Source organism: Mirounga leonina, unplaced genomic scaffold (genome assembly GCF_011800145.1).
Source record: "Mirounga leonina isolate KUSES-001 unplaced genomic scaffold, KU_Mleo_1.0 Mir_357, whole genome shotgun sequence".
NCBI classification, from domain to species: Eukaryota; Metazoa; Chordata; class Mammalia; order Carnivora; family Phocidae; genus Mirounga; species Mirounga leonina.
The window spans coordinates 11,711,190-11,739,105 of NW_023270702.1; the positions used below are offsets into that span (position 1 = coordinate 11,711,190).

Consider the following 27,916-nt stretch of genomic DNA (forward strand, 5'->3'; position numbering starts at 1 on the left):
GGCAAAAACCTGATTACTGGTTTATATCACTGATTACTGTAGTTATATCACTAATGAAAACAGGAAAAACATTTTTTGTAATATTACATGTGTATGAATTCTTGAAAGAGCATAATTTCTGGATTTGAAGAAAACTGTTATAACTTCTCAATGAATCTGAGACATTTTATCAAATATGATCAATCATGCAGAGTAAAACCTTTAAGTAGAATATACATAATTACATATAATTACATTTTAAAATATCAAAATCAAATTAATATTCCTAATTCTCACTTCTCATCTGGATTATTACAAAAACCTTATTTCTACTTTTCCAGAGTATACTCTGGCCATTTTCCAATTCCTCCCCAATCCTGGCAAATTCATTTTAAAATGAAAATGTGATTATGCCAAACCTCATCTTAAAACCATGATTCCCGAGGCTTCAGAATAAGATTCAGACTCCTTAACATGGCACATGGGAACTGATCCCTGCCTGTCTCAGCCTCCTCCTCCTGCTAGTCACACGGATTTATCTGCAGATCCCTAGGTGTTCACTGTTTTCTCATGGGGTTTCCGCTGTTTGAAATCCCTTTCCTGCTTCTATGGCTAACTTCGGTTTTCATGATTCAGTTCAAACCAAATCACTCACCGTGTCTACCAAATGTCAATCCTAGTGACTTCCTTTGAATATAATTTCCTCATCCAGCTTAGTTCTGTGCCCTTCAATGTTCTCTTTATATCCCTCGTGTAACAACAACTTCGTTTTCTTCTCCTTCTTCCCTTTCCTTCCTTCCTTCTTTCTTTCCTTCCTTCCTTCCTTCCTTCCTTCCTTCCTTCCTTCCTTCCTCTTTTCCTTCCTTCCTTCCTTTTTTCCTTCCTTCCTTCCTTCCTTCCTTCCTTCCTTCCTTCCTTCCTTCTTTCCTTCCTTCCTTCCTTCCTTCCTCTTTTCCTTCCTTTCCTTTTGTAGCTCCATGCCCAGCATGGAGCTCAAGACATGGCTTGAACTCAGGACTCTGAGATCATGACCTGAGCTGAAATCAAGAGTTGGATGCTTAACCGACTGAGCCACCAAGGCACCCCACTTCTTTGCCTTTTTCTTTTCTTTTTTTTTTTAAGAGACTAATTATGTATGAGTTCACTGAACTGTAACATATTACTTGCCCATCTCAGCCTCTGGACTGTGAGCTTCTAATTAGCGGGGACTGTGCCTTTCATCTCTGAATCACTATGCTAAACACAATGCCTAGCAGTAAAGTCACCAAACACATTTTTGTTGAATAAATATAAATGAATGGAAAATAATTAATAATTTGCTATGGAGAGGAATAATGTTCAAAATATTTAAGAACCGGTTGGTAGAGGCACCTATTGGTCACACTGAGACTACTACGACAGCTGGTAATTTTGTGCTTGTTTGCATCCTCCAAGTATCAGTCCAGGTTGTAGATGTCTTTGACTTTTTCACACCAACAGGAAGAAAATACATACACTTTTATCCCTACATGCAGCCAGACTATTTTAGAAAGGTGTATAGACATAGTACATTGGAAAGCACCTGGATGCATGAACACAGGCCAATAATCCTGTGTTGTTAACCTATTTATATGCAGAGATAAAAGTCTTCCTATAAAATTTACAGTGCTGTTAAAATGCTACTATGCCCTGTCCCAATTACCCAGAGGCATGTTTCACATTATCTGGCGGAGTCTTTCTTATTAAGTAGCATCAATAAGTAAGGAAAGGGTAATTTCCCACATCTTTAGGACCTGTGGTAAATCTTTATTGCCTTCTTACCTCACATATTTGGTAACAGTAAATAGCTCCCTCCCTCGCCTACCCAAGATGTTGTCTTGGCTCAGGCTTCCTTCATCTTTTAAATACACTATTGCAAATACTACAAAGCTGATTAACCCCTTACTTTCATTCTTGTCTTCTACCACCCCAAACCAGAGTAGGTTTGGTCCACTTAGTGCTCACCAGCGTGAACTCTCTGAAATGCAGTTGCGATCATGGTACTTCCTGCCCCAAACCATTCAATTGTTCTGTATCACCTATAACAATGTTCTTCAGGTAACTTCAAGAATTGAGCTTTTTAAAAATTGCAGGTGCTTTGGTTTCACACATGGAGACACCAGTTCAGTAGGGGACAGGGTAGTGCCTAGGCATTCTTAGAAGTTTCCTCAGGAGATTCTGTTGCAGAGCCAGGCTGAGGATCACACATCTATTGGATCAAGTCCCGACTTTCATATAGGGAAGAAGACTATTCATGACTGGTTTCTGTCCATCACTTTTGGTTCACTTATTAGCTGTGAGATTTTGGCCAAGTTACCCAAATGTCTGAGCCTCAGCTACCTCATTTCAAATGGGGATGATAGGGGCACCTGGCTCGCTCAGTCGGTGGAACATGTGACTCTTGATACCGGGGTCACGAGTTTGAACCCCACACTGGAGGTAGAGTTTACTCAAAAAAAAAAAAAAACCACAAACCAAAAAACCAAGTGGGGATGAGAGTACCAATGTTGCAGCACTATTCTAAGTATTAGAGATACTATTAGGCCATTTAATTGACCATCCAAACTGAGATGCTATTAATAATTACTCCAGGATACTACACATAAATTTAGACTGTCTCAGGCAAACAGAGATACATGATCACTGTAATTTGAGGTGACATGTTCAAAGCATCTCTCACAGTGAATATCATATGGCAGAAGTTCAACAAATTCTTTTTATTTTTATTGTTCTTCATATTTACATCCCCTACACTGCTGAAAGCCCTTGCGTACTGAGGTTGTGGCTCCAGGCACAAATGGGATTCATGGCATACTCTAACCAAGATCCTGAATGTTCGTTTGTCACTGCCCTTCTTCCCCTCCCCCACGTACTACTTGTGGATATTTCCCCCTTTTCTCTCTGCTACTAGCCCGCTATCAGCACTTGCAGAGCCCAGGACATGAGTGAAAAAGAGGCTCACTTACAATACACATTTTAAAATTAAAAGCTGTCTATCAAGCTGTTACATACGTATCTTTTATCTTTCCACCTTGACAAATATATCTTTATAACAACATGACAGGTCCAAATGTAGACTTCTCGGAAACCTTGGAGTTCCACGCAGGATTGTGGCAGGGGGTGTGCTGATTCTAACCCCTGGCCTGCAGCCGGTTCTTCTTCCTGGCCCATCCCTGGCTCCATCCATACCACACGAGCGTCACGTGGAAAGGTGTGGACACCCTGACCTACACATTCAAGCTCTGTCCATTCACTGTTTCCACCCTCTCTAGCAAACAACTCTAGGGGTGTCTGCTAGATTCCTGTTGCTGCTGTAACGAATGACCGCAAATGCATTTTAGAAATCTGAAATTAGTCTGATGGGGCCAAAACCCAGGTGCTGGCACTGCTGGTTCTGGAAGCTGTAAGTGAAAATCTCTTTCCTTTGGATCACATCCCCTCCTTCCATCTTCAAAGCCAGCCGTACAGTGTCTTCTCTCCTCTCTGACCGCCTGCCTCACTCTTATAAAAACCCTGTGAGGGGCGCCTGGGTGGCTCAGTCGGTTAAGCGCCTGCCTTCAGCTCAGGTTATGATCTCAGGGTCCTGGGATCCAGTCCCGAGTCAGGCTCCCCGCTCAGCGGAGAGTCGGCTTCTCCCTCTCCCTCTGCCCCTCTCCCCCTGCTTGTGCTCTCTCTTGCTCGTTCTCTCTCTCAAATAAATAATAAATAAAATCTTAAAAGAAAAAAGAGGGGAGGATATGCATACATGTTTGCTTAGTCATGCATTACATTTAAAATAAATAAGTTAATAAATAAAAACCCCTGTGATTCCATTATACCCACCTGGACAATCCAGGATTAATCTCCCCACCTCGAGATCCTTAACTTAGTCACAGCTGCAAAGTTCCTTTTGCCATATAAGGTAACATTTACTACTTCCAGGGATTAAGATGAGGGCATATTGGGGGGCCATCAGTCAGTGTGTCACAGCGGGGGCATGGCAACAGACCCTTGGGAGAAGAACCCAAAGACGGAGTCTGAGCAAGCCCTGGCACCACACGGGGTGCTGCATAGGCAAGGATTCTGGGTAGCTGCATGCCTGGTGTGTGGTCTGGAAGCAGGGGAGCTGTGGGGATCAGGGTGGGCGTGTCCCCCTGGGCCTCTGGATCCCCAGCCCAGCTCACCTAGAGGAGGCCCCTCTAGCGCCCAGGACCCAGGCCAGGAGCCTAAGAATGGTACATTTCTTTTCCCTATTGATCCGGCAACCACAGTCCGTCTCCCTTTCTCCTGATCTATACACAAGTCTGTCAGAGGAAAACATGTAAGCAAATTGTTTTACTCTATTAAAAGTTCTTTTTTTTTTCTTTTGCATCCTGCTTTTTTACTTGTCATGAAAGAGCCCCATCCCACACCCACTCATTGTTTTTAACCATCCTCACTGGCTTTCCCTTCCTTTGAATCTCTAATTCTGTCCTTCCGCCACCTCTTCAGTGTTCTTAAAATACCCAAGATTTCACCTGTTTGCTCTGTTTTAAAAAATATGCTATCCAGCCAGCAAGTTATTCCTGAATCCTACAAAGTTGTCAATTCATTCCTCTTACAATATTTCTCAGTTTTAAAATTTCCTCCTCCATTTGAAGCCTGCGGATTTTCTTTTATAATCAAATTTAAAATGTCTTTTCTTGTTTTCCTTGTATACTCTGGATTTTTATATTTTGCTGGGTCTTGGCCATTTTAAATAATGTTTCCACACTTACACAATGCAGATAGAAAAATTTTTAAAAATAGTTATTTTTTCTCCTTTTAAGTTTTTGAAAATCCCTGAAGTCTCATTTATGTTTTTGCTTATTCTCATTAATGCGTGGAATTTTTAAGGGAATCAACAATGTTTAAGACTCTGACATTGTTTTGAGAGAATTGTTCAATTTGAGAGTTTATGAATTATTCCGTGTTTTCTATTTTGTTTTTACGAAGTTTTACTTTTTTTTTACATGTGGTGTTACCTATTGCAAAGGATCTGATAAAAAGAAAATTTGCCTATTTAAACTTAATTTTAAACTCAAGTTATATAATTTCAGTGATTTTTTAAAACTCTGACTACATAATATTATTATAATATTACCATAGTGTATGCTTCATGAGGGCAGATGTCTGTCTTATTACTGTATCCCAGTGATGTCCCAGCTACAGTGGTCAGATTTTAGTAAATAACTGAATAAATGAATATGGGAATTAATGAATGATAGAATTTCAGAACAGCTTTAAAAAACAATATAAAGATGTTCAGGATAAACTATGCCACTTCAATTGGAATACTGAAACATAGAGCTTTTTTTTTTTTAACTTTTTCAATCAGATTTGCAATCACTCCCAGCCTGTTTTGGAATGAGCAATAATTTATACCTTTAAAGGTGCTAGCTAAAGTGTGTACAATCAAGAGAATGGTGGTCCATTTACATAGTTTAGGAGCTAATAAATACAGATGATATTACATAAATATTTTGTATAGTGAGAATTTGATGTATGTTATAGGATTATATTAGGAAACTAAATATTTTTAGCTTTAACAGCATTAGGTGATGGGAAATATAAATCTCTGAAACTGAAACGAAGACAGGAAATGAGGAAAATATTGCTTCCATGTCAGTTTGTCCTCATTCTTTTAGGAATTGTGTGTGGGAATTGGTTCACTCTGATTGTAGTTAGTTTTATAATAGTAAATATATGTATAATTCATTGTGGAGGTATGTTATATGTTTCATCATTTCAGGAGTTTCCTCCATAGTATTCTCTTTTTCCTTGTCTGGTATTCTTTCCTAGTTTAAACTTTACAAATGGTTAAAGATGTCTTTTTTTATTGTTTGTCCTCAGAATGGCTTCACTCCTTTGTACATGGCTGCCCAGGAGAACCACATTGATGTTGTAAAATATCTGCTTGAAAATGGAGCTAATCAGAGCACTGCTACTGAGGTGAGACTGTCAACCCTATAGGTTCAAATTCTCTGATCTTAATGTCCACGTTCTTTATATCCACCTGCAGGGGATCTCCATTATTTTGTCTAAATTATTCTAGGAATGTTCACATTGCTTTTGTCATCTACAACAGTGGCCATAAACGAATGACCCAGTATACACAGTTGAATGAGTTTATGCCTTGATTTGGGATTCATGTCAATTTGCTCTTACATGAGCTCTGGCTTCCATCAATTTGCCATTCTCTAGGTTTGGGGACCTTGTATACTATTCTAAAATTTGATGACAGTAAATTCTACCCATCTCTTTTCTTCAATATTTTATTTATTTATTTATTTTTAAAGATTTTATTTATTTATTTGAGAGAGAGAGAATGAGAGAGAGCACATGAGAGTGGGGAGGTCAGAGGGAGAAGCAGACTCCCTAACGAGCAGGGAGCCTGATGCGGGACTCGATCCGGGGACTCCAGGATCATGACCTGAGCCGAAGGCAGTCGCTTAACCAACTGAGCCACCCAGGCACCCCTTTTCTTCAATATTTTATCTGTTAGGATCCAATTCAGTTCTTTAAAGGAATAATTTTTAATGATCAGAAATGATTTGTAGGTATTTGTGTTAGTTTTATGAGGAGTATGTCACAAAGAAAAAGTTCACATTTTCTGAAGCACAAATTATGGCACATAGTTGTGTGACTATGATTATAGCAACAACTAAATAGAATGTTCAAAGTCAATTCAGTATCAGCATATTCAGGACATCTAGACATAAGAAGGGGTTAGAGTGGGCCAACTTAGAACATCACTTTCCTTTTCCTATGCATATCCTCCAGTAAACAGAGCTTGCTTTGTTATTCCTTCCCATTTTTGCCTAGGCAGATTAAGGAGCAAGTTCAGTGGTTGCTTAGAACAGTGATTTTTAAGCGATGCTCTAGAAACCCTTGAGTTTGAAGAAATTGCCTCAAGGGGCCACCAGAAGGTTGGAAGTGGGTGACACAGAAGAGAAGGGGAAAGAGTTCCACTGGGCCATGCCTCTCCTCCCTACTTTCAACCAGATCATGCAGTCTTTGTTTTTCCTTTTTCACATTCTGTGCCTCCACTGATAAAACTTTAAAACTCCTGACCTGGAGTGGAAGATGACTGATAGATGTTTGTCACCCAGAAACTAACTTGATAATTTTTAATGTCTAATGTGACTTCCTTTCTGAACAATTAAGTCTTTAGGTGAAATAAACATGACTTCCCCACTACCCTGCACTCGGGGAAGAGATCATTGTAATCTATTAAATCCATTTCCAGTCCCTTTGGCAGAAAACTTTTTATGGAGCCAATTGCAATAACTTTCTGACAGCTTATTCTCATTAGCTAAAAACAAAATCCTAATTTTTCCTGACTCGACATATATAAACTTAGTTGATTAATCCCCCACTGCTGACCCTAATGATTATCAAGAAACACAGATATGGACAAACCTCAGCACATTCCCTTATAGTCTGTCATTCTAGAAAACTACTGTCCTTACAGAGCTTTATGGCTGATTATGGTTTGATATTTGTTGTATTGCCAAAAACCTTCTACAGTCTCATGTGCACATGTATGACTATGCCTAAAGGAGACATTTACTCTGAACCGACTGGTAGACTAATTTGTAAAAATTAATTACTAATCAAGACACTGTGACCACTTTAAAAATCAGATAATTATGCGACTATTCAGTATGGCAATGAAACCCATGTTTGAAAATAAATATTTAAATATTTGAAATTTCCTATTATAGCAATTAGCATTGGTAAATAAATGATGAAAAATGAAGCTACTGAATTTTAATAGGAGTTTCTTTTTCATAGAGTCAGTTGAGGTACTTGAAAAAAATCATTTCAGATATTTACCCTTCCCCCGTGAAGTGTGGATTAGAATGAAATCGTTGTGGTGGACATCCAAAGTTAAATTCTCTGAGGGGAATCCTCTGTCCCTCTAGTACCATTTTTATAACTCTTCACTCGCCTCCTTCTTCCTGAGTGTTACCAAAATTGAAGGCTAAAAACTTTTTAATTAGGTTCTGTACTGTCAGCAAATGCATTGTCTCTAAGAAAAAACAAAGTTCGCACTCTTTTTATAGAAACTCTCACAGTATTGCAGTGGATAATCAAATATGTATATGATGATAAGCCTGTTCTTTCCTCCTTCACAGAGTGCTTAATTTGTGCCAAACAAAGCTCTAAATTTAGGCTACTATTTTTCATTTTACAACACTACATGGTTTACTCTTCCATTATATTAAGTGATGTGTTTATTTAAAATTCAATTCTTATTAAAACAAATTCAAGTCTTTTTGTGGTAGTGCAATAGGAAATCATTTTTGCTCAAAACAATCTACAGTTTGAAAAGATTATTGTTGGAAACAAATCAGGTAGTTAGATTATGGTAAATTGCTCTTGTCCCTAAAATGCAATTGTTAATGTACGATCCTATTACCCTCATCTGTTCTATGAATGGAAACTTCTAGCTGAGACTTGTTTTCAAGTTTGTGGAGTAAGGGAGGTTTTAACATAAACAGAGCCTAGCATATATATATATTTTTCTATTTATTTGCCACCTTTCCATTAACTGAATACCTGTTTCTAGACAGAAAACATGGCTTCCAACTTTCTACTCCTAAAACTCTTCTAACTTTGATGATCTGTGTTATTGTTTTTTTTTAAATTATTTTCTAAGTTTAGAATTAAAAATCTGTTTTTTTCATTACCTAGCACATGTAATTTTATATCTAAATGATCTAAATAATATCACATTCAACAAAGTGCAAAATTAATGAATTAGCCTTATTTACCAAAAGGTTTTAGATTACATTATGCCCCAAACTTGCCAAATTAATTGGTAATAGACCATTCCATTGATAGTATTGTTCTCCCTAATCAATACAGGGATATTTAGCAACTTGCATAGTTAATCACATAATTTATTTCCCTGTCTTGGCTACTATATCTTTGATTCTCAGTCAGATTTGTTCTCCATTATCTCTACCCTCCCCACATTTTCCTTTCTATAAGATGGTGTTACTTAAGGTTGGTTCTAATTTTTATTTTCCCATTCTAAACATACATTTAAGCACATCTTATGTGCAGAATGCTTTGTTAGGGAATGCAGATGTTTTTCAAGATATGTAGAACAGAAACTAAGAAAACAATCTGATGAAGCCAGTCCATAGTATGGTGAATAACTGATTATCAATTGCTTTAATCTTTTTTTTAATCAGTTTCAGAGGTAGAATTTAGTGATTCATCAGTTGCGTGTAACACCCAGTGCTCATTACATCAAGTGCCCTCCTTAATGCCCATCTCCCAGTTACCTCATCTCCCCACCCACCTCCCTCCCAGCAACCTTCAGTTTGTTTCCTAGAGTTCAGCATCCTTATGGTTTGTCTCCCTCTCTATTTTCATCTTATTTTATTTTTCCTTCCCTTCCCCTATGTTCATCTGTTTTGTTTCTTAAATTCCACATATGAGTGAAATCATATGTATTTGTCTTTCTCTGACTGACTTATTTCACTTAGCATAATACCCTCTAGTTCTATCCACGTCATTGCAAATGGCAAGATATCATTCTTTTTGACGGCCGAGTAATATTCCATGGTGTGTGTGTGTGTGTGTGTGTGTAAATACCACTTCTTTATCTGTTCATGTCAATGGGCATCTGAGCTCTTTCCATAGTTTGGCTATTGTGGACATTGCTGCTATAAACGTTGGGGTGCCTGTTCCCCTTTGAATCACTATGTTTGTATCCTTTGGATAAATACATAGTAGTGCAATTGGTGGGTCATAGGGTAGCTCTATTTTCAACTTTTTGAGGAAACTTCACACTGTTTTCCAGAGTGGCTGCACCAATTTGCATTCCCACCAACAGTGTAAGAGAGTTCCCTCTTCTCTGCATCCTCACCAACATCTGTTGTTTTCCCGAGTTGTTAATTTTAGCCATGCTTTAATCTTCACAGTAATATTTAATCCTTTTGCATTTCTTCTCCATCTTAATTATTATTTTAAACATTAGAGGCATTGCTGAGAGTTGAATCCCATGCTTCCAAAAATTAATGGAAGATTTTTTCTTCTTCCATTTTACTAGGATGGCTTCACGCCACTCGCGGTGGCACTCCAGCAAGGACACAACCAGGCAGTGGCCATCCTCTTAGAGAATGATACCAAAGGGAAAGTGAGGCTGCCAGCTCTGCATATTGCAGCTAGGAAAGATGACACCAAATCCGCTGCACTCCTGCTTCAGAACGATCACAATGCTGACGTACAATCCAAGGTAAAAGCTGAACACATTTGTGGAAAGGAACTCTTCGGCTGCCGGGTTCCTCCTGGGGGATGATAAAGAAGTAGGCCATGGTGATAATGCAAAAGTACTTCCAGTCATCGAAAGAGCTAAATTACTTTCAGAGGTATTTCAGAAAGAAGGGGACTGTCTATTGGGTATAGTAACAAAAAAAATTTAAAGATAATTTTCTTTTAACGATGAGGTTCAGCTTTTTAGAAATCTGCTTATTTATTCTCTTTGTAATCAGAAGTAATACAAGCAGAATTTTAGAAAGATAAAATTGTATTATGTAGTGTTATGGATGTCTCTTCTCTCAGTAGAATGTATTTTGGCATGTTGAAACAGTGTATCCAAGTACAGCGAGCAGATTGACCATTTCCTTCATTTTGCACTGTGTAATATCTTCCCTCTTTTTCCCACACAACACTGCTTCAGATGATGGTGAATAGGACAACTGAGGTACAGTATTATGGTTATACCAAAATATATCTTGTTTTTATTGATTTTAGTTTTTTGCCCAATTGGAATAAATGCTCACTAATTCATACTAATGATTGGAATTTCCATTAGTAGGAAATTAATTTAAAAACTTTTCCCATAATTAAGGCAAATGAATCATTCAAAAAATTTAATGTAACATATATCAGAAGCTATTTTTTATCAGTGAAAGTATTTAAATGGCTTATTAGAATAGAGCATGAAATGAAACTCTTCCTTACTATGTATCTTCTGAGTGAGCTTTACTATTTACTTTTTGCCAGTTAGAAATATGATCTTCTCTTAATGAGATTTCTCAGGTTAGAGTTTAGCAAAGTGAAATTTAAGGAGGTTTCTTTGCCACTGTTTTATCCTTTTATCTCCTTGCAGTTGCCCTTTTTTCCCCATACTTTTTTAACCACCTGGTACAAAATCAATAGTGATATTGAGCATATCATGATCAAAGCATTTGCTTTTATCTTGCTAAGTCTTAACAATACTCGATATGAAATCATCTATTTTCCACATACCAAAATAAGTCACATTGATCCCCAGGAACATTCAGTTCAGAAGCCTCTTGGTATTGTGTGTGTGTGTGTGTGTGTGTGTGTTTAGCAGTCTCTTCTTGATCATTGCTACAGGGAGGCACTAACACAAACATTGTTGAAAGTGTATTGTAAAAATTAACCTGTATTCAAAGGCAAGTGACTGTATAGGTTGATTTTCCCTTTGTCAAGGGGACTCTTTAGACTAACATCTCATGATCACTGGGGTGTGGACCTGGAGAGGTTTTGAGCATTTGTTTAGCTTTTACTGAGAGTAGTGTATTTCTAAAACTAATATCTTGTTTATTAACGAATTTACCTATTGATAGGATGTGAATATATGTGATATAGATGTGAATACTTGAGTTAGTCATATTATTTCTTCTGTCCCATATCTGTGCATGGAACTTAGGACATAGATTTAAAAAAAAAATGCCCAGTTCCTTGGTGAAATTGCTCAAGACTGGAATCATATAAATTGATATCTTAATTACTGATTTTAATACTTCTAATTTTTTAGGTGATTTTTGGTGATTGTTTAAGAGATATTTTTAAAGCAATTTTGGCTCTAAATATTGTGTTGAAAGCAGCAGTTTGGGGAGATTTGTACTGATTTAGAAATATTTCTTTGAGGACAATAGAGTAACAAAGAGGGGAACCCTTCCATTGATAACCCTGTAGAAAAGTGAACTGAGCTTTCTACCTTCATGGCAATCAGGCAAGAGTTCGTCTGAGGGGCTTATACAAGCTTTGTGTTGGATACTCCAAAAGTCTGAGTCTGAGGCATCATCTTGGATGGTTGATGAGGCTGTGTCACACAATAAATTGGTTAATTTTTGCAAATGAGAAAAATAATTTGAAAATGATTCACAAGCAATCACTATGTTTTTTTTTTTTCTGAAATTAAATTGTAACTTAAGGGATAGACTTACATTAATGTTATGTCTGGATGACAGGAGATATCAAGATAAAAATGAAAAACTTCCAGTCAGTTATTTCCTAAAATACAAAAATTTGACATTTTATAAAACAGCCTGGTTGTAGACTGATTTTTCCCTCCATTTTGACATGAATATTTGGCATCATGTAGACACAAAAATCTCTTTACTGCAAGTGTGGGATTTGGATTGATAGGTACTATTCTTATTTTGTGTCTTGTTTCCCTATAGTCAGAAATTATTTGCAGCTAATTTGGCTGATAGCACAGAGGAATTTCTATTACCTAAAATATCCGAATGTTATTTAGACATTTGAAAAACAAAGTCACCAAAAACTGTTTATCAAGTGAATAGGAAAATAATGGTTGTAATTTAGATAATATTTCTTAAAAACAATATTATGTAAATCAAAGTTCATTTCAAATAAAAGGGAATGATACAAAATAACTTCAAAACTGCAGGATTTGATATCCAGTTCTATACGAACAGTCTTTATTGTTCCTATCATCTTTTATTTGAGTAAAGAAAATGACGAAATTATGGAGAGCAAGGGTAATACATTTTTGCATACTTTAATAATAAAAGAGTTAATATATTTCTATAGTGAAAATGGCACAGCTGAGTTTTTTTCTTTATTTGATATTTACACTGATGCCAGGTATATTGTTTAGTTTTTTAACTTTTTTTCATTATAACAACCTAGTCTCACTAAACACAATTGTTAAAGAAGACAAATATGACAGTGTAAATGATGTGGAATGAATAGTATATCCTCTGTAAGAGTTTCTCATAACATTTTCATAGTTCCAAAGACACAATGCCAACCAATGCTAGGTTTTTGTTTTGTTTTATTTTTTTGTTTTTTGTTTTTATTAAAAAGCCCCAAACAAAACAAAGCAGTAGCTTTGAGTCTTTCTCTGGAGAAAAATTTTTTATTCATAATTATGTTAATTCTATGGCTAAAACCTTATGTTGTTTAATCATACTCTGTCTCTAAAGCTAAACCAACTCAAGAAACATGCTTTTGTATAAACAATAAATCTCATAAACAGATAAATCATTAAGCTAATTAGAGATAATGTTGCCAAGAAATGCAGGGTATTTATTTACCGGCTTCTATAGTTAGTTATTTACTACCTTATAGCACTAAAATTTAAAGAGCCTTATTAAAGCATTTATTATCTTAATTGTATTGCTCACATATTAGGTAAACAATTGCCATGTGATTTTCTTCACTAATCCAGGGACTGCGACATACGGAGGTGAAATGCTTTACCAACTGTCATTTTCTTTGCTTTCCATAGAGTGGTTTTACCCCTTTGCACATTGCCGCCCACTATGGAAATGTTAACGTGGCAACTCTTCTTCTAAACCGGGGAGCTGCTGTGGACTTTACAGCTAGGGTATGGATTAAAATAGTTTCTCATTTTAGTTAGCAGTGAATGGACATTTTACTAAAGTAAAAATGAACAACGGTAAAGGTTTGTTTCTTTTTCCTTGTCTGGATCTGTGCTGGATATATTAGATTTTTTATTTTTTTCTTTGAATCACATGAAGTCATCATGACCAAAGAAATGAAAAATAAGAATGTGTCAATTAACATGTACACAGATCATTTGCAGCAGTTAAGGAGGATATTAGTTCTGACATCAGTGTGAGTAGTTATATTTAAAGATCACTCCATGAGTGATGAACGAGCAGCTTCAAGTCAATAAAAAATTAAACTGTTAGAACATTAAGTTTCAAATGTATAAGTACATTTATACAGTGTTTTAATGATGATGGGGCACACAATTTGACAGAAAAGTGTTTTTAATGAATTGAGAGTTCGCTTGTATAGTCTTACCAAAATACGTAACAAGAAATCATGTTGCATTATATGTTTGATGGTAAGCTTTCACTGGAAAGAATTCTCTTACATGGTAATTACAAAACAGTGTACTTAATATGAATCAGTAAATGCAATATTTGAATATTTGTAAAATTATGACATACAAAAAGTCAGGTATATATTCTTGCCATAATGATGATAGAGGATAGCCAATAAAGTAAATAACTATAATTCATATATATGGTGTTTTGTCCTGAGAAGTCTTCTGTATTGAAACAGTGTTGAGTTATTTTCAAGTTGTTTTTCATACTGAATTATTCTGAAGAAGGTGTTTTTAAGAATCATTTTTCTAATGGCTATTGAATGTGTATATTTGTATTCTATTTTGAAGCAAAGGAAACTCTAAGATCCCAGAATCTTTCAGTGCATGGATACTGTAATGAAAGATAGACTTGGCCTAGGGCTCGGTCCTAAGTAGAATCTGAATTTTTTTTCTTGTATGAAAGTGCTCCCTTTGTCTCTTGACAATGTGTACAGTGTAATGTGTATATTTGATTCTTATGTTGTAGTTATGGGCTAACTTAGTTATGCAGTTTCATTCCATTTTTCATTCTCTAACTATAGTGCTCTGTGGTTTGTGTGCTTTTTTTGTCCCATAAAAATCAAAGACATTGAAACTTTAGTAAACTTGAATCAAATTACCACATAGGTCACAGCCTTCTTTGTGCCCTCTAACACAAAGTCTTCACCATCATGCCCTGTCATACCCAACACGCTCTTGTTTGGTCTTTCCATGGTGTAGAACGGAATCACTCCTCTGCATGTGGCTTCCAAAAGGGGAAACACAAACATGGTGAAGCTCTTACTGGATCGTGGTGGTCAGATCGATGCCAAAACTAGGGTGAGTGTCTCTGTTCTTTCAATTCCCTACCATTTTTGTTTTTTGTATTCTTTAAGCAGGCACCTTAAAATACCAGTCCCAAAATACAAGCAATGTGTTTTCAAGGAAATTGCTTTCTTGGATTCGATTTAAATCTCATACAATATTTAAAGTTTTCTCATTGTCAAGTAGAATTAATATTTGCTGAGAAGTGCTGGGGAAACAGAATGCTAGCCCCTCAATGAGACGGTTTTTCAAGTCCTTGCTTATTTTGGGGAACAAAGATGAAAGATTGAACTGAAGCATCTCTGATTATTAGCTATACATTTCAAAAACCCAAACTCATAAGCATACATTATGCTATGAGGGTGTGGCTTTTACATAAAATATGTGAATACATGTTGATAATCTTTTGCTTCTAACTTTCCAATTTTTAAATCATTTTTCTTAAGTGATTATGCTATACTGACCTGAGCAGGAGATCTGCTATATGCTTATGGAACAAGGCATCTGGTTATTATATTGCACCTTTACTATTCCCATTTGGTAAGAGGCCATGCCCTTCATTCATTTCAAATTTGTTAAGTAAAATATAAATCAAAGTTTTATATACTGCCAACAAATAGATGATAAGATAGGAGAATATAATTGTTCAAAGTGCAGCCTCTGAAGGCAGACTACCTGATTTCAAATTGACTTCTACTACTTACTAGCTCTGTGATCTTGGCAGTTTACTTAGTACCTCCTCTGAACTTAGGCTGATATTGGTACCTATCTCATATGGTTGTATGAGAATTAACTCTTAGATATTATTATTTATCTTTTTTTTTTAAAGATTTTATTTATTTATTTGACAGAGAGAGAGATAGCGAGAGAGGGAATACAAGCAGGGGGAGTGGGAGAGGGAGAAGCAGGCTTCCTGCCGAGCAGGGAGCCCGATGTGGGACTCGATCCCAGGACCCTGGGATCATGACCTGAGCTGAAGGCAGACGCTTAACAACTGAGCCACCCAGGCGCCCTATTTATCTTTTTTTTTGAAAGTGGTGTGGGTCAATTACTTAGCTATTCACAATTCTTTATTATGTTAAATTATATGTAGTTACTTCCTTAAACATTAAACTAGTACTTCAGTATTAGTTCTCTGGAATAGATTTGGTTAATCATAGACTTCAGCAAAACTTTAAACATTCCTATAATGTGAACATTTTGAAATATATGGTGTGAGAAGTCTGTAAAAGATAGTGATAGGATATGTCCCTTATGCATTTTATCTTCACTTTGTTTAATCCTGGGACTTTATATTCTCATAGTCAAAGGACTAAGGATCAAATCTAGTTCCTTTGCAAATCTCGAGGGTAGCAAATGTTTTTATTTAATAAGCCTTATCATCTTTGAGTGTCTGGGGACTACACCAGTCCCAGGCTATAGATTCTGGTGTTTGTTTGTTTGTTTTTAAGATTTTATTTATTTATTTGAGAGAGAGAGTATGTGTGCACATGCACACAAGCATGGGGAGGGGTGGAGGGGGAGGGAGAGAATCTCAAGCAGACTCCCTGCTGAGTGCCAAGCCAGACCCCAGGCTGGATCCTAGGACCCTGAGATTATAACCTCAGCCAAAATCAAGAGTTGGACACTTAACCAACTGAGCCACCCAGGTGCCTTCATAAATTCTGGTTTTTAATGACCTCAGGAAATGTTGCTTTCTTAATCTCATTACTCTAAGACATTTGGTCCAGAACATCTATGTCATATTATCACGTGGAAGTTCTGGAGTGGTTTGCTTTGTCTGTCAAGATCTTTGTTTTACTGTCTACTGTCTTTGCATCGGAGCTTTTTATGATTTTACCCTTCGCTTTGTTGACATCCCTCTTCCCTTGCTGTGCTGTAGGTATGCAGAATTTGGAACAATTATGCACAATGCTGCGTGCTTTGCCTCCTTGTTCTTCATGTTTAAAGAAATGAGTTTCTGTGCCTCCTCTTTTAAGTACATTACTAACATAATGTCTCCCTTTACACTTCTCTGTTTCTATTGAGACTCTCTAATAATTGAGAGTACCAATGGAAAGAAAGCACTTGGTAAATGCAACAGAATTTTATCTGGGACAATGTCTTAAGGATCTACATTATTCTTACTGATATTTTTCTGGAGTATTCATTCATTTTTGAGGCAATTGATTTTATTTTTACTGATCATTGCAATATTTGCTTCGTTCTGTAAAATATGTTCTAATTTGCATGGCCTACGTACATTTGCATATGTAATTTAAGTCTAACTCCAAATAGTGCATTTTCATAAAAAGAATACTAAGATATGGAAAGAAATGGGCTCTCATGCTATTTCTGCCATTAAATAATTGTTCTTAAGCAAGTTAAACAAATGTAAGCCTTGGTTCCTTCTGTGAAGGGAATATTTGGACTATATTTCATCCAGTGCAGCCTTTAGATATACAAATAAATTGAATTTCATTCAAGATTTTATAAAGCAGAAATAGATTTTATAATTGTATACATTGTGTGGGCATTCTGTTCATTCATTCCTTAAATGTAAGTTAAAGTACTTCCTCATCTCGAAGAAGTAGGATTTTAAAAGCAGTTGGATTCTTTTAATTCTGTCTCTAACCAATATGCCTATACCTTTTTTTACCAAAAGCAAAATCAGGTAGGAGGTAATACTGAAATCAAGGGCTGTGGTCTGGAATTGGAAGGTTAGTTCTGGAAGTGTAATACTTTATTATTAAAACAAAGGAATCTGGTTAGCTTTTTCTTTTGTCTTTTGAAAATATATTTTAAAATAGAAAAGTACTTAGAAAAGTACTTAGAAAAATTTTACATTTACTTTTGACTTTTTAGGTACTACAATAGAGCTTCTAGATAAGGAATTAAAAATAATATTTTTTCTTTCATTTCTTCATCATAGGGGTCTCAGTTTCCCCTAGCAATCATATTAGTCATAAACATTCTGAATCTAGTATATTCTATCAAGAATTTTCCATTTCATCTTTTCATTATTTTTCTCATTTTGCATCTCATTGACATTCTCACCATTGATTAGGATTTAGTGTGAAACTGAGATAAGATTTTTTGGGGGGTGGGGCGCCTGGGTGCCTCAGTCGTTAAACGTCTGCCTTCGGCTCAGGTCATGATCCCAGGGTCCTGGGATTGAGCCCCACATCGGGCTCCCTGCTCAGTCAGAAGCCTGCTTCACCCTCTCCCACTCCCCCTGCTTGTGTCCCCTCTCTTGCTCTCTCTCTCTGTCAAATAAATAAAATATTTAAAAAAAAAAGATTTTTTTTTGGCAATAATGAGATACTGTACTTATAGAATATATTTAAGATCTATTCAGATTGAGCATGTTGGGAAAAATGAACTTGATATAATTCCTATATCCTTTATAAGGGCAGATAAATGACATCAGATTTAGTATCAATGTAATCCTTATTACTCTTTGATGTTCTTATGGATTTATTTAAGTGTTCTTCATATTTTCCTATTGTTATTCTGAGAGTATTTGAAGGTTTCAACATGATTACATGATGGATCTTTTATGTATTCTATGGAAAAACCATACCTTTTCTAAAAATGATTTAAGGCAGAGTCCCCTCATCTTTCAAATGAGGTCATGAGTTGAATGGGATAAGAAAAATTACTCCATTTATATACTGTGAAGCTGAGCCTAGAAAGAATCATCCGTGGTGGCTGACCTGAGACTCACACCTGAGCCTCTGTGATTCCAGAGCCCAAATGCTGGACCATTGCCTGTAATGCCTTCTTTCGAGATGTTGGATTTCTCAAGCTCTAGTTCTCCATGAAGCCCCCACCAAGAATCTGATTGAGAAATCAAACTATGTCTAATAGTTATAGAACTTAAATAGCAACTAATGCTCTGTACTTCCACCACAAAGTATGCTATCAAGATACAAAAGCATAATCATCTTAGTCGCTTTGCCTGCACAGTTTCTTTTTTTAGGCTTCTCTCTGGCAAACTTAAAAATAACTCAGCATCCCAACTACAGTAGTTAAATAGCTTTTTTTTTTTTCCCCCTGGAAAGGCAGTCTTTTCCTGCTAATTCCTACATATCCAAAATTGCAAGGTCTATTTTGGGTATTTAGTATCTTAGTACTAGCTAAGTAGATTTAACAAAGCAAAGTATCATTCTAACTCAAGGTCCTAACTGAAAACAGAAAGCACATTCACATTTGATCATTTGAATATGATCAAACCTATCTAAAGGATATATAAATCTATTTCTAACATTGTGGGTGGACTGTAGGGAAGGCACAAGGGATAGTGTAGTCTCTCTGGAGCTAGCAACAGCAGGGCTCATTACCAACCCCAGGCCTGCAAGGTGAGAGGGAGGATACCAGAACTTCAGAGGAGAGAGCTGGATGGTCGAGGCTGCTTTGGATGGAGCATAACCTTTGGTAAAGAGACACAGCCAGGCCAAGGAGATCCTCTGCAGAGTGGCTTCCCTGTCTTACTGCGTTTCCCATACCCAACCAGAAGCCAGAGGGCAAGGTAGCCCCCTACTACGATCTAGAGAGCTTTTTCTGTCAGACTTGGAGCAGAGGACAGAAAGGTAATGCATGGATCTGGAGGGTAAAGGGAAGATGCCTAGCACAGAAATCCCAGAATGTTGGGACAGGAAGAGTGTTGTAACAGAGACACAAAAGATAGGCTATAAGAGTTCTGGATAAATCAGAAGCTTTTTGAAGTCCTCTTAACTGCTCACCAACCCTCATTTTCTCTGACTGCTACCTCCCTTCTCAACATCTTTCCCTAGGACCACCTTTTTTCCCGTGAGCTTGAAATCTTTAGCTAATTTCTGTACTCAGGATTTCATTTTCTCTCTCACTTCTTGCCCATTGTTACATTTTGCCTGATATTACCCACCCACTCTCCTTTCTGACCATGCCACCCTAAAGAGAAATAAAATCCAAAAGACAGAGGGAATGTGAGGATTGCTCTGGAATCAGAAACTGCCTGAGGAGTATCAAGGTCAGAAAGTTGTATAAATAACATAACGTAGAGTTGGGCCATAATTTTGTTTGACACCATTTTAATGCTATTATGGTTAATAGCCAGTTTTATCTCTGAGAAATAATTATGTAGTTTGTATTGAAAAATATATGTGAAAACCTTTAGAAGAATGTGAAAAAAATGTCTATGAGCAACAGGGAGCGTTTTAGGAGGATTTATAAAAATAGTGACAATTCAAGAGATCAAAGATGGACAAATTAGATTAAGAAGAATGTGGGGGGTAAAAGTTGTATTAAGACAACCAAAATGAAAACAGTTCAATGATATAATCTCGGGGTTGTGGTTCCAAGCAAGTAGGGCTTTCAAGTTCAACAATTACAACAAACTCCGCTTTTCCATCTTCCTGAATATGAAAACACAGGACCAGCAGCATGTTGTTTTACACTGAACTTCCGCACGTGCGATTTCTCTTGCCCTCTCCCTCTCCATTTCATCCCTATCTTTCTTTTTCTCTGTCTTGCTCTCTGTCTAGATCTCTCACTGTCTTGTTTCTTCTCTCACTCTCCTCTATCATTTAACTGGTAGCAATTCTATTACTGATCTATTGAGGCAGTAGGAATGAGTTCAGGAAGCCTCTTTGAAGTGGCAAAAAAGACAATCTTGATTTTTTTTTTTTTGTTAACTCCGGCTTCATTCTTTAATTCTTTTGGCAGGATGGGTTGACACCCCTTCATTGTGCTGCAAGAAGTGGGCATGACCAAGTGGTAGAGCTTCTGCTGGAACGGGGTGCTCCCTTGCTGGCAAGGACTAAGGTGGGTTATTAGGGGTAAGACGGGATCTAAAGAACTCTTTAAGCCAGTCTTCTGAAAATCTCTATTCTTCTTGAAATCAAAGCATCAGTCCAACGTTTTCTAGTTCCTCAATAATTGTGTGCTACAAATGAGGAATATATATCAAACTGTTTGAAAATTATTTAAAATTAACAAACTTAAAATTAAAATTAAGATTTATTGGTTGTATACCTTCAGGTTCTTCCTATGTTTTTATCTGCTACTCTTCCTACAGGTGGACATTTGAATATATTTCTATTATATGTAAATGAGTGCATTATATATAAATGAGAATATTTCTTACATTCTATAGGTTTGCACTTTTATGATTCTCTAAGATGCTGTAAAATACATATAAAGTTGTCTTTTAAAGTAGCACAATTAGCAATACAAGATAGTCTTTTAGCTCTCCAAGTCTTTATCTCTTAGGCAATACTAGTAAAAAGAATTACTTACCAGTGGTATTGGATGATTATATTTAGGATTAGTAGGTGATATGGAAAGCACAATTTAGGATAGGCCATCTACAAGGAACCATTAAACAAGCATAATGTTCTCTGTGGCTCAGTACATCTAGCATTTCTCGTCTTCTGTCATCAGTATGCTCCACCGTGAAGAAAACTCTCATTGAAAACCCCACTGGGAGCTGATTTGTTGGAGGCTTTCATTATAAAATATATTTTACAAGTATTATTACTGTACAGGTCCCCAGTTTCTAGCAGTACTTTGGGTTGCCAAAAAATGTCAGGGGACACAAATAAACGATAATTGCACAGAACTGTTTAATGGGATATGCAGCAACCCTCAGATCCTCAATGCAACAAAAATTTAGACAAAGAACACTTCTTACAACCCTCAGATCCTCAATGCAACAAAAATTTAGACAAAGAACACTTCTTACATTTTCTCTGTATTCCACCTCTCCTATCATCCCCAAGCAGGTTTGGTATCAACTGATGCTGTAACTAGAGTAAGCTTGAGAAAAATAAGACAGCCGACATCAGCAAATCTTTTTCAATTTAATATTTTAATAGAATATTTATTTGAAACTATTTGGAGCAAAAACCAGCCCACACATCTAAAATATTTGTAGAATGAACTTAATCTTTAAAGATGTGCTCTACAGGCCATGAAATGGTGACTTCAAATTGTATGTATTATTTTCATTCTCATACTGATACTGTGCGTGTTGTAGAGTTTTATCTTTAAAATGTGACATTTTGGGCTGAGTAATGCAGAGATAATTGTAGAAAGTTTTTTTTAAAAGATTTTATTTACTTATTTATTTATTTGAGAGAGAGAGAATGAGCATGAGCGGGGGAGGGGGGACGAGGAGCAGAGGGAGAGGGAGAAGCAGGCTTCCCGCCGAGCCCCACGTGGGGCTCAACGCTGAGATCATGACCTGAGTCGAAGGCAGACGCTTAACTGACTGAGCCACCCAGCTGCCCCTGTAGAAAGTTTTGTTGAGTAAACTGATTGAAATTTAAATGGAAATAACAAAATTTCACCAGTCATGTTACAACCAATAAAAAGCATCTATCAAATTGAGAGTAGGCAGATTTGCTCTCCCACAAACTATAAAATAATCTTATCTACAGAGTTCACCTACAATTGTCATGTCACTAATGAAGACAATGGATTACCTAGATGAAATTTTTTTACTGGCTTTCTTACAATATCAAATATCATGTATATGTAAGGATCTACCATAAAATGTCTGTGGCTGCATGATTATATCCACTTTTATTCAATCATTCATCCTCAATAAAACAAAAATTTAGACGAAGCTATCATAGTAAGTAGCTACAATGCACCAGGCAGGGTTCTGATCACTAAGGAACTATCAAGATAAATGATACACAGTCTATTTGTTCAAGAAGGTCGAAATTGAGTGGGTAAGATAGATAGGGAGATAATAACAAAAAGTAGAGCTCTGTTCAGGGTAAAGAACACAGAAAAGATGAACTAACCAGGTTGGTGAGGTGATACCATTTTAGCCTGTGAGTGGAATGGGCACCTAATGCCAGACTATTCTTCCCCTTCCACAAAAACTCCCAGTTTTGTATCATCCATTATTCCTTCCTGAAGCAAATATTCATCTATCTAGTTGTCGCTCTACCTCATTTTTTGAAAATGGCAAACTATGGCTCTTCTCTACAACCCCTCTTCTAATTCATGACGACTTTAATGATCTTAGGGCAGTAGATAATCTTTCTAGTTGGCCTCTCAGTTTGGTAGCTGTAAACTCTCTGGAATTTCTGTTCTAACCTCTGCCTCTCCAAACACTGCTTCTATGTTTCAGCCCCCTTTCTCTGGAACCCCAACTCCAGAAATGTGTTTATTCTCCTGAGTCCATCAGCCATTGTTTTATTATCCCTTATTCACCTTATGCCCTCGCCTCTGCCCAACAGAGCTATTCATACCACTCCCTGACATACTCATACTCACTTGCTATATTTTACCCTGATTAAATCCAACTCACGTTCTTGCAGCTGAGTGTGGTGGCTGAAAACACCCAACCATACTGCCTGGGCTCACTTTAAATTCATGATTGCTAACCTCAAGTTGGCCTTTAATGCTGCCTGACAATCAGTACATTTCCCAAGTGTATTTACTCTCATTCCCTGCTACCTTATTATTCTATACTTTTTTTCTTTCTTTAGACTTCTTAGACTTTTTTCCTTGTCTTCACTTTCCACAACACTGAAAAAATTGAAGCAATCAGGAGAGAATTTCTATAGACTCCTATCTTCCTATCTACCCAATTCCATGTTTCAGCCCATATAGTCTACGTTCTCTCCTATTGCTATCATCTGACACAGTTGCTTGCTCCTCCCTTCTCAAAACACTTTCCTCTCCTTATTTGCCTTCTCGAACATTACATCCCTCTGACTTCGCTTCTCCTCAGTCTCCTTTCCTGTTACCTCTTCACTCCCAGGTCTCTGAACGTTAGAACCCCCAGAGCTCACTCTTTGTGTATTTATCTGTACTCACTAAGAAATCTCATCCAGTTTCATCTTTAAATACTGCTTATACATTGATGACACACAACTGTGTAGCTCCAGAATTCTATATTGTAGATGTCAACTCACCATTGCTGCATAGATGTTTACTGTGCATCTCCAATTTATTAAGTTCAAAACTCAGCTGCTGATATTTTCCCCACCCCTATTTCTAATCCCCTTGTAGTCTTATCTCAAATAATGGCCATCCCATTCTTTCAGTTTCTCAGGTCAAATACCTCATGCAGTCCTTGGCTCTTCTCTCCCTTCACAGCCTCTCACTAAACCTTGTCACATCTTCCTTCAAAATATCTCATAATTCAGCAACTTCTCAACAGTCTCATTACCACCGTCCTGGTCCTGATTACCATCAACCCTACCTGGATGATTGCAAGAGACTCTAATTGGCCCCCCTTTTTCTCTTTTAACCCTGTTCAGTATATTCTCAACAGAAACCAGAGTAGTCCTGTTGTCCTATACCTTCCACAAGCCCCCCATCTCACTCAGGGTGTAAGTCAAAGACTCTATTCAAACTAGCAGCCCTGTTACCTGAGTTCCCTTCCTTATTCACCCCTCTTATTCACTCACCTTCAGCTTCATTCTCCTCCATACTCTTCATCAGTCATGCTGGGTGTGGTCTCAACATGACATGGTTGTATTTGCTTTTCCTCACCCTCAAATGTTCTCCCCCCAGATCAGCAGGACCTGTTTTCTTACTGTCATCATGTCTTTCATTAAAACTCACCTTCTCAGTGAGGCCATTTCTGGCTAGCCTATCCATAAAGCACTCATATACACAAACTCCCTTGGCCATCCTATGCTTTAGTTTTCTTTTTCACACTGGTGGCCTTCTAACATACTATCTATTTTAATTCTTATTCTTTTTGAATTGTCTGACTACTACCCAAAATGTGACCCTCAGTGAAGACAGGGGTTCCCTGTCTGTTGTGTTCCCTGTTGTATCCTTAGTACTTGATCAGGGTTTGAGTAGGTGCTTAGCAGATATTTGTAAAATGTAACAAAGAATTAAATGGTGGAGATTTTATTTTCCACATAACTTTAAAGTGGATCAAACAACATTAAAGTTTGATAGAATATCAGAGAAACATGCCACGCAACCCTCCAAACATTGCCAAGGCCTGAATTTCTTCTACACTTTGCCCTTACACTATCTTCCCCCAAAGCATAAATACCTTCTTATCAACCTGCTGTTCTTTCTCAGTTCATTTTGTGAATTTTTGAAAATATAAAGGCAATAATTATGAGTGAAGAGTATTTCAAAAATCAAGAAAGTGTATTAATAATTTCAAAATCACATATACTTCTACCACCCACAAACCACTACAAATAAGATTTTGCTGTGTTTGATTTTAGCTGTCCTTCATTGTTGAAATCACGCTCCTTGTTGAAAATATTGGGCTGTTGGCAGATTCTTTCTTTTTATCCAGACACAGTTTTTGCCTCTTTGAATGTAATGACTGCCAAGCTGGATTCTTGGTCAACAATTACTTCCTAGTGACTGTATTTGCATTATTTGCATGGATTATTAAGAAAAGACCATATTCCACTCATTTTAATGGGCAAATGTTTTCTAATTTAGTTTCTTCCCTAATTTTACATATTTTTTTCTTATAAGCTTAATTATTTAACTTTAAAAAATAAGAGTCTTACCTAGACTGAAAATCCTCAGTGAATTACCCAGCCATCTTGTTTTTTTTTTTTTTAATTTTTAAAGATTTTTATTTATTCATTTGACAGAGAGAGAGAGATAGTGAGAGAGGGAACACAAGTAGGGGGAATGGGAAAGGGAGAAGCAGGCTTCCCGCTGAGCAAGGAGCCTGATGCGGGGCTTGATCCCAGGACCCTGGAATCATGACCTGAGCTTAAGACTGAGCCACCCAGGGCCCTAACCCTACCATCTTGTGTCCCTGCTATTGACCTTCTCTAAGAATTAAGACTAGAGCTGTTTTGGGCAGTATCGCTGAGGATAAATTTATATTATCCTCAAAGTTTAAAAGTTGGGATACATAGTCTACATTTGCCTCACACTTTTCTAACTCTTACCTGGACTTTCTCCAAGTCCAACTCATGTCTCATGATAGGAAAAAGGCAGCATAGAATTTTAGAGCGGCATGGATCTAAGAGGTCATCAAAATATCTTTCTTTCCCTCATGCACCCACTTGCTCCTCCTTCATCTTCACCCTCCTCCATTTAGAAGTAAAGAAACTCTTGCAGAGAGACTAATTGAATGGAATTGAATACAAATAATTTAAGCCTCGGCTATCACTTGTTTTATATGTCTAATATTGCCTTAGTAATTGTGAGATCTATCTGAATTGTCACACAATACTGTGTATTTATTCACAAAAGGTATATTAATTTGTGTTTTTGCCTAAGAATAGCATAATCGTGAAATTAAATGGTCTCTCAGCTTCCCTCGGCACCCCACATAATCCACTGTACATGTAGATGTCAAATGGGGATTATTTTTTCCTCTGCTACCAACTGTGCCAGGTGATCAAGAGTTGACTTTGCTGTGTTTTACAACCTGGAAGTCATGGCTGAAATGTGGACTTGGTTTCGTTTTGTTTTGATGTGCAGAATGGGCTGTCTCCACTTCATATGGCTGCACAGGGGGACCACGTGGAATGTGTGAAGCACCTGTTACAGCACAAGGCGCCCGTTGATGATGTCACCCTAGATTACCTGACAGCCCTCCACGTTGCTGCACACTGTGGCCACTACCGCGTGACCAAACTCCTTCTGGACAAGAGAGCCAATCCAAACGCCAGAGCCCTGGTAAACCTGGCCTAGTCCACATTAACAGCATACAGACCGAGACGAGTATACCACAGTGACTGACCAATGGCCACCAGCAAAGCATGGTTACAGATCTGTAGTTAATTATCTGAGTTCGTTACCTCCCACAAGTAGCCTGCCTACTTCATGCCTTCACAGTTTGCTATTAAGTGATGGTGAGCGAGGACAGATTGAGGAAAACACCAAGGCAACATTTCCACAACTCGCGAGCTGCAGACAGATATGAAACCTCTGGAGTGATAAGCAATTTTAAATGGCAAATAGAAGTTGAGAATAGGAAATCAGAAAATAAATTCTAAACACCTCTAGATAGAGTCAGAATAAAAGTGTGAACAAGTTGAATGTCATTAATCTCTATTTGGGAGGGAAAAAAAAGGTTTTAAAGTGGTGAACAGATTTGACCATGTAAGATACAGTAAAATGTAAGCCTGTATGGAGTTCACTTAGAGAATGTCTTTATTGACCTGATTCCCTAAACACAGTCTAATGTAAAAGTGATGCTTAGCATTTTACTGCTCTGGGAAGCATTTTATATAAATTATTCCAGAAATTGCTCAAGAGAAATCTACATGAGGCTGTCCCTAGAGCAGCCTCTGTATTTCCCAAGGTCTAATATTGAACAAATCTTCCTTGCTTCACTTACATTCTAACAATAATCATCAGAAGTATTAGGCATGTACTAATTTATGCTCTTGTTTCCTAATTCTCAAACTAAAAGCAATTGTTTTATTCTATACATTTACGTGGTTAATGCTGCTTTAAATTAGTCTTCAGACAATATTTAAAATGAGAGAATGCCATAAGAATTATTAAATAATAAATCTTAGTTTTATTAGAAAATCTTCCATTGAAATCCATTTATTCCTTATTGCCCAGGAAGCAAATATACTTTTAGGGTTATATGTAATTATGAGAGGATACTTATTTTCTCATAAGGAGGAAAATACTCATTTTCAATAGGGTAGTGGTCAATAAGCTTATAAAACATTACAATCTCATAATTAAAAATCATTTGAGTGCTACACATTTTTGTCTGGCTTACTACATAGCTCATAAACAGGAAATGACTTAACAAACATTGTAAAGAGTAGTAAGTCATTAGGTTAAGACAATATGCTTTCGTGAGAACTGTGAAGTACAGAAAAATATTGACTGATGATCAGTCCCCACTGGGACAAGCAAAATAACTAACTGGCAGAACAGGTATAACTATTCTATATGTAGGGATCATTGTTCAAATAAAAATTTAATACTTACACATAAGGATTAAGCATGTTAACAAATTTTTATGTAATTGTCCCCAATTCCTACACATTGCCTAGTTTGGAAAGTTAAAAAATGTCTTAGAGACTTCTC

The 27,916-nt window shown here is 37.0% G+C and overlaps 1 protein-coding gene across 8 annotated transcripts in view; it reads left to right on the top strand.

Annotated features, from left to right (window-relative positions):
- The window catches only part of ANK2 (ankyrin 2), a 322,635-nt gene that overhangs the window by 175,615 nt on the left and 119,104 nt on the right, over positions 1 to 27,916 (top strand). For 4 of the 8 annotated variants that reach the window (XM_035030308.1, XM_035030300.1, XM_035030302.1 and 1 more), the window contains exons 5-11: positions 5,848 to 5,946; positions 10,064 to 10,249; positions 10,694 to 10,717; positions 13,523 to 13,621; positions 14,852 to 14,950; positions 20,621 to 20,719; positions 26,342 to 26,539. In XM_035030308.1, coding sequence (XP_034886199.1) covers positions 5,848 to 5,946; positions 10,064 to 10,249; positions 10,694 to 10,717; positions 13,523 to 13,621; positions 14,852 to 14,950; positions 20,621 to 20,719; positions 26,342 to 26,539 — 804 coding nt within the window. The remainder of the gene's footprint in view (positions 1 to 5,847; positions 5,947 to 10,063; positions 10,250 to 10,693; positions 10,718 to 13,522; positions 13,622 to 14,851; positions 14,951 to 20,620; positions 20,720 to 26,341; positions 26,540 to 27,916) is intronic. The other 4 variants (XM_035030304.1, XM_035030301.1, XM_035030306.1 and 1 more) reach the window with 1 other exon arrangement.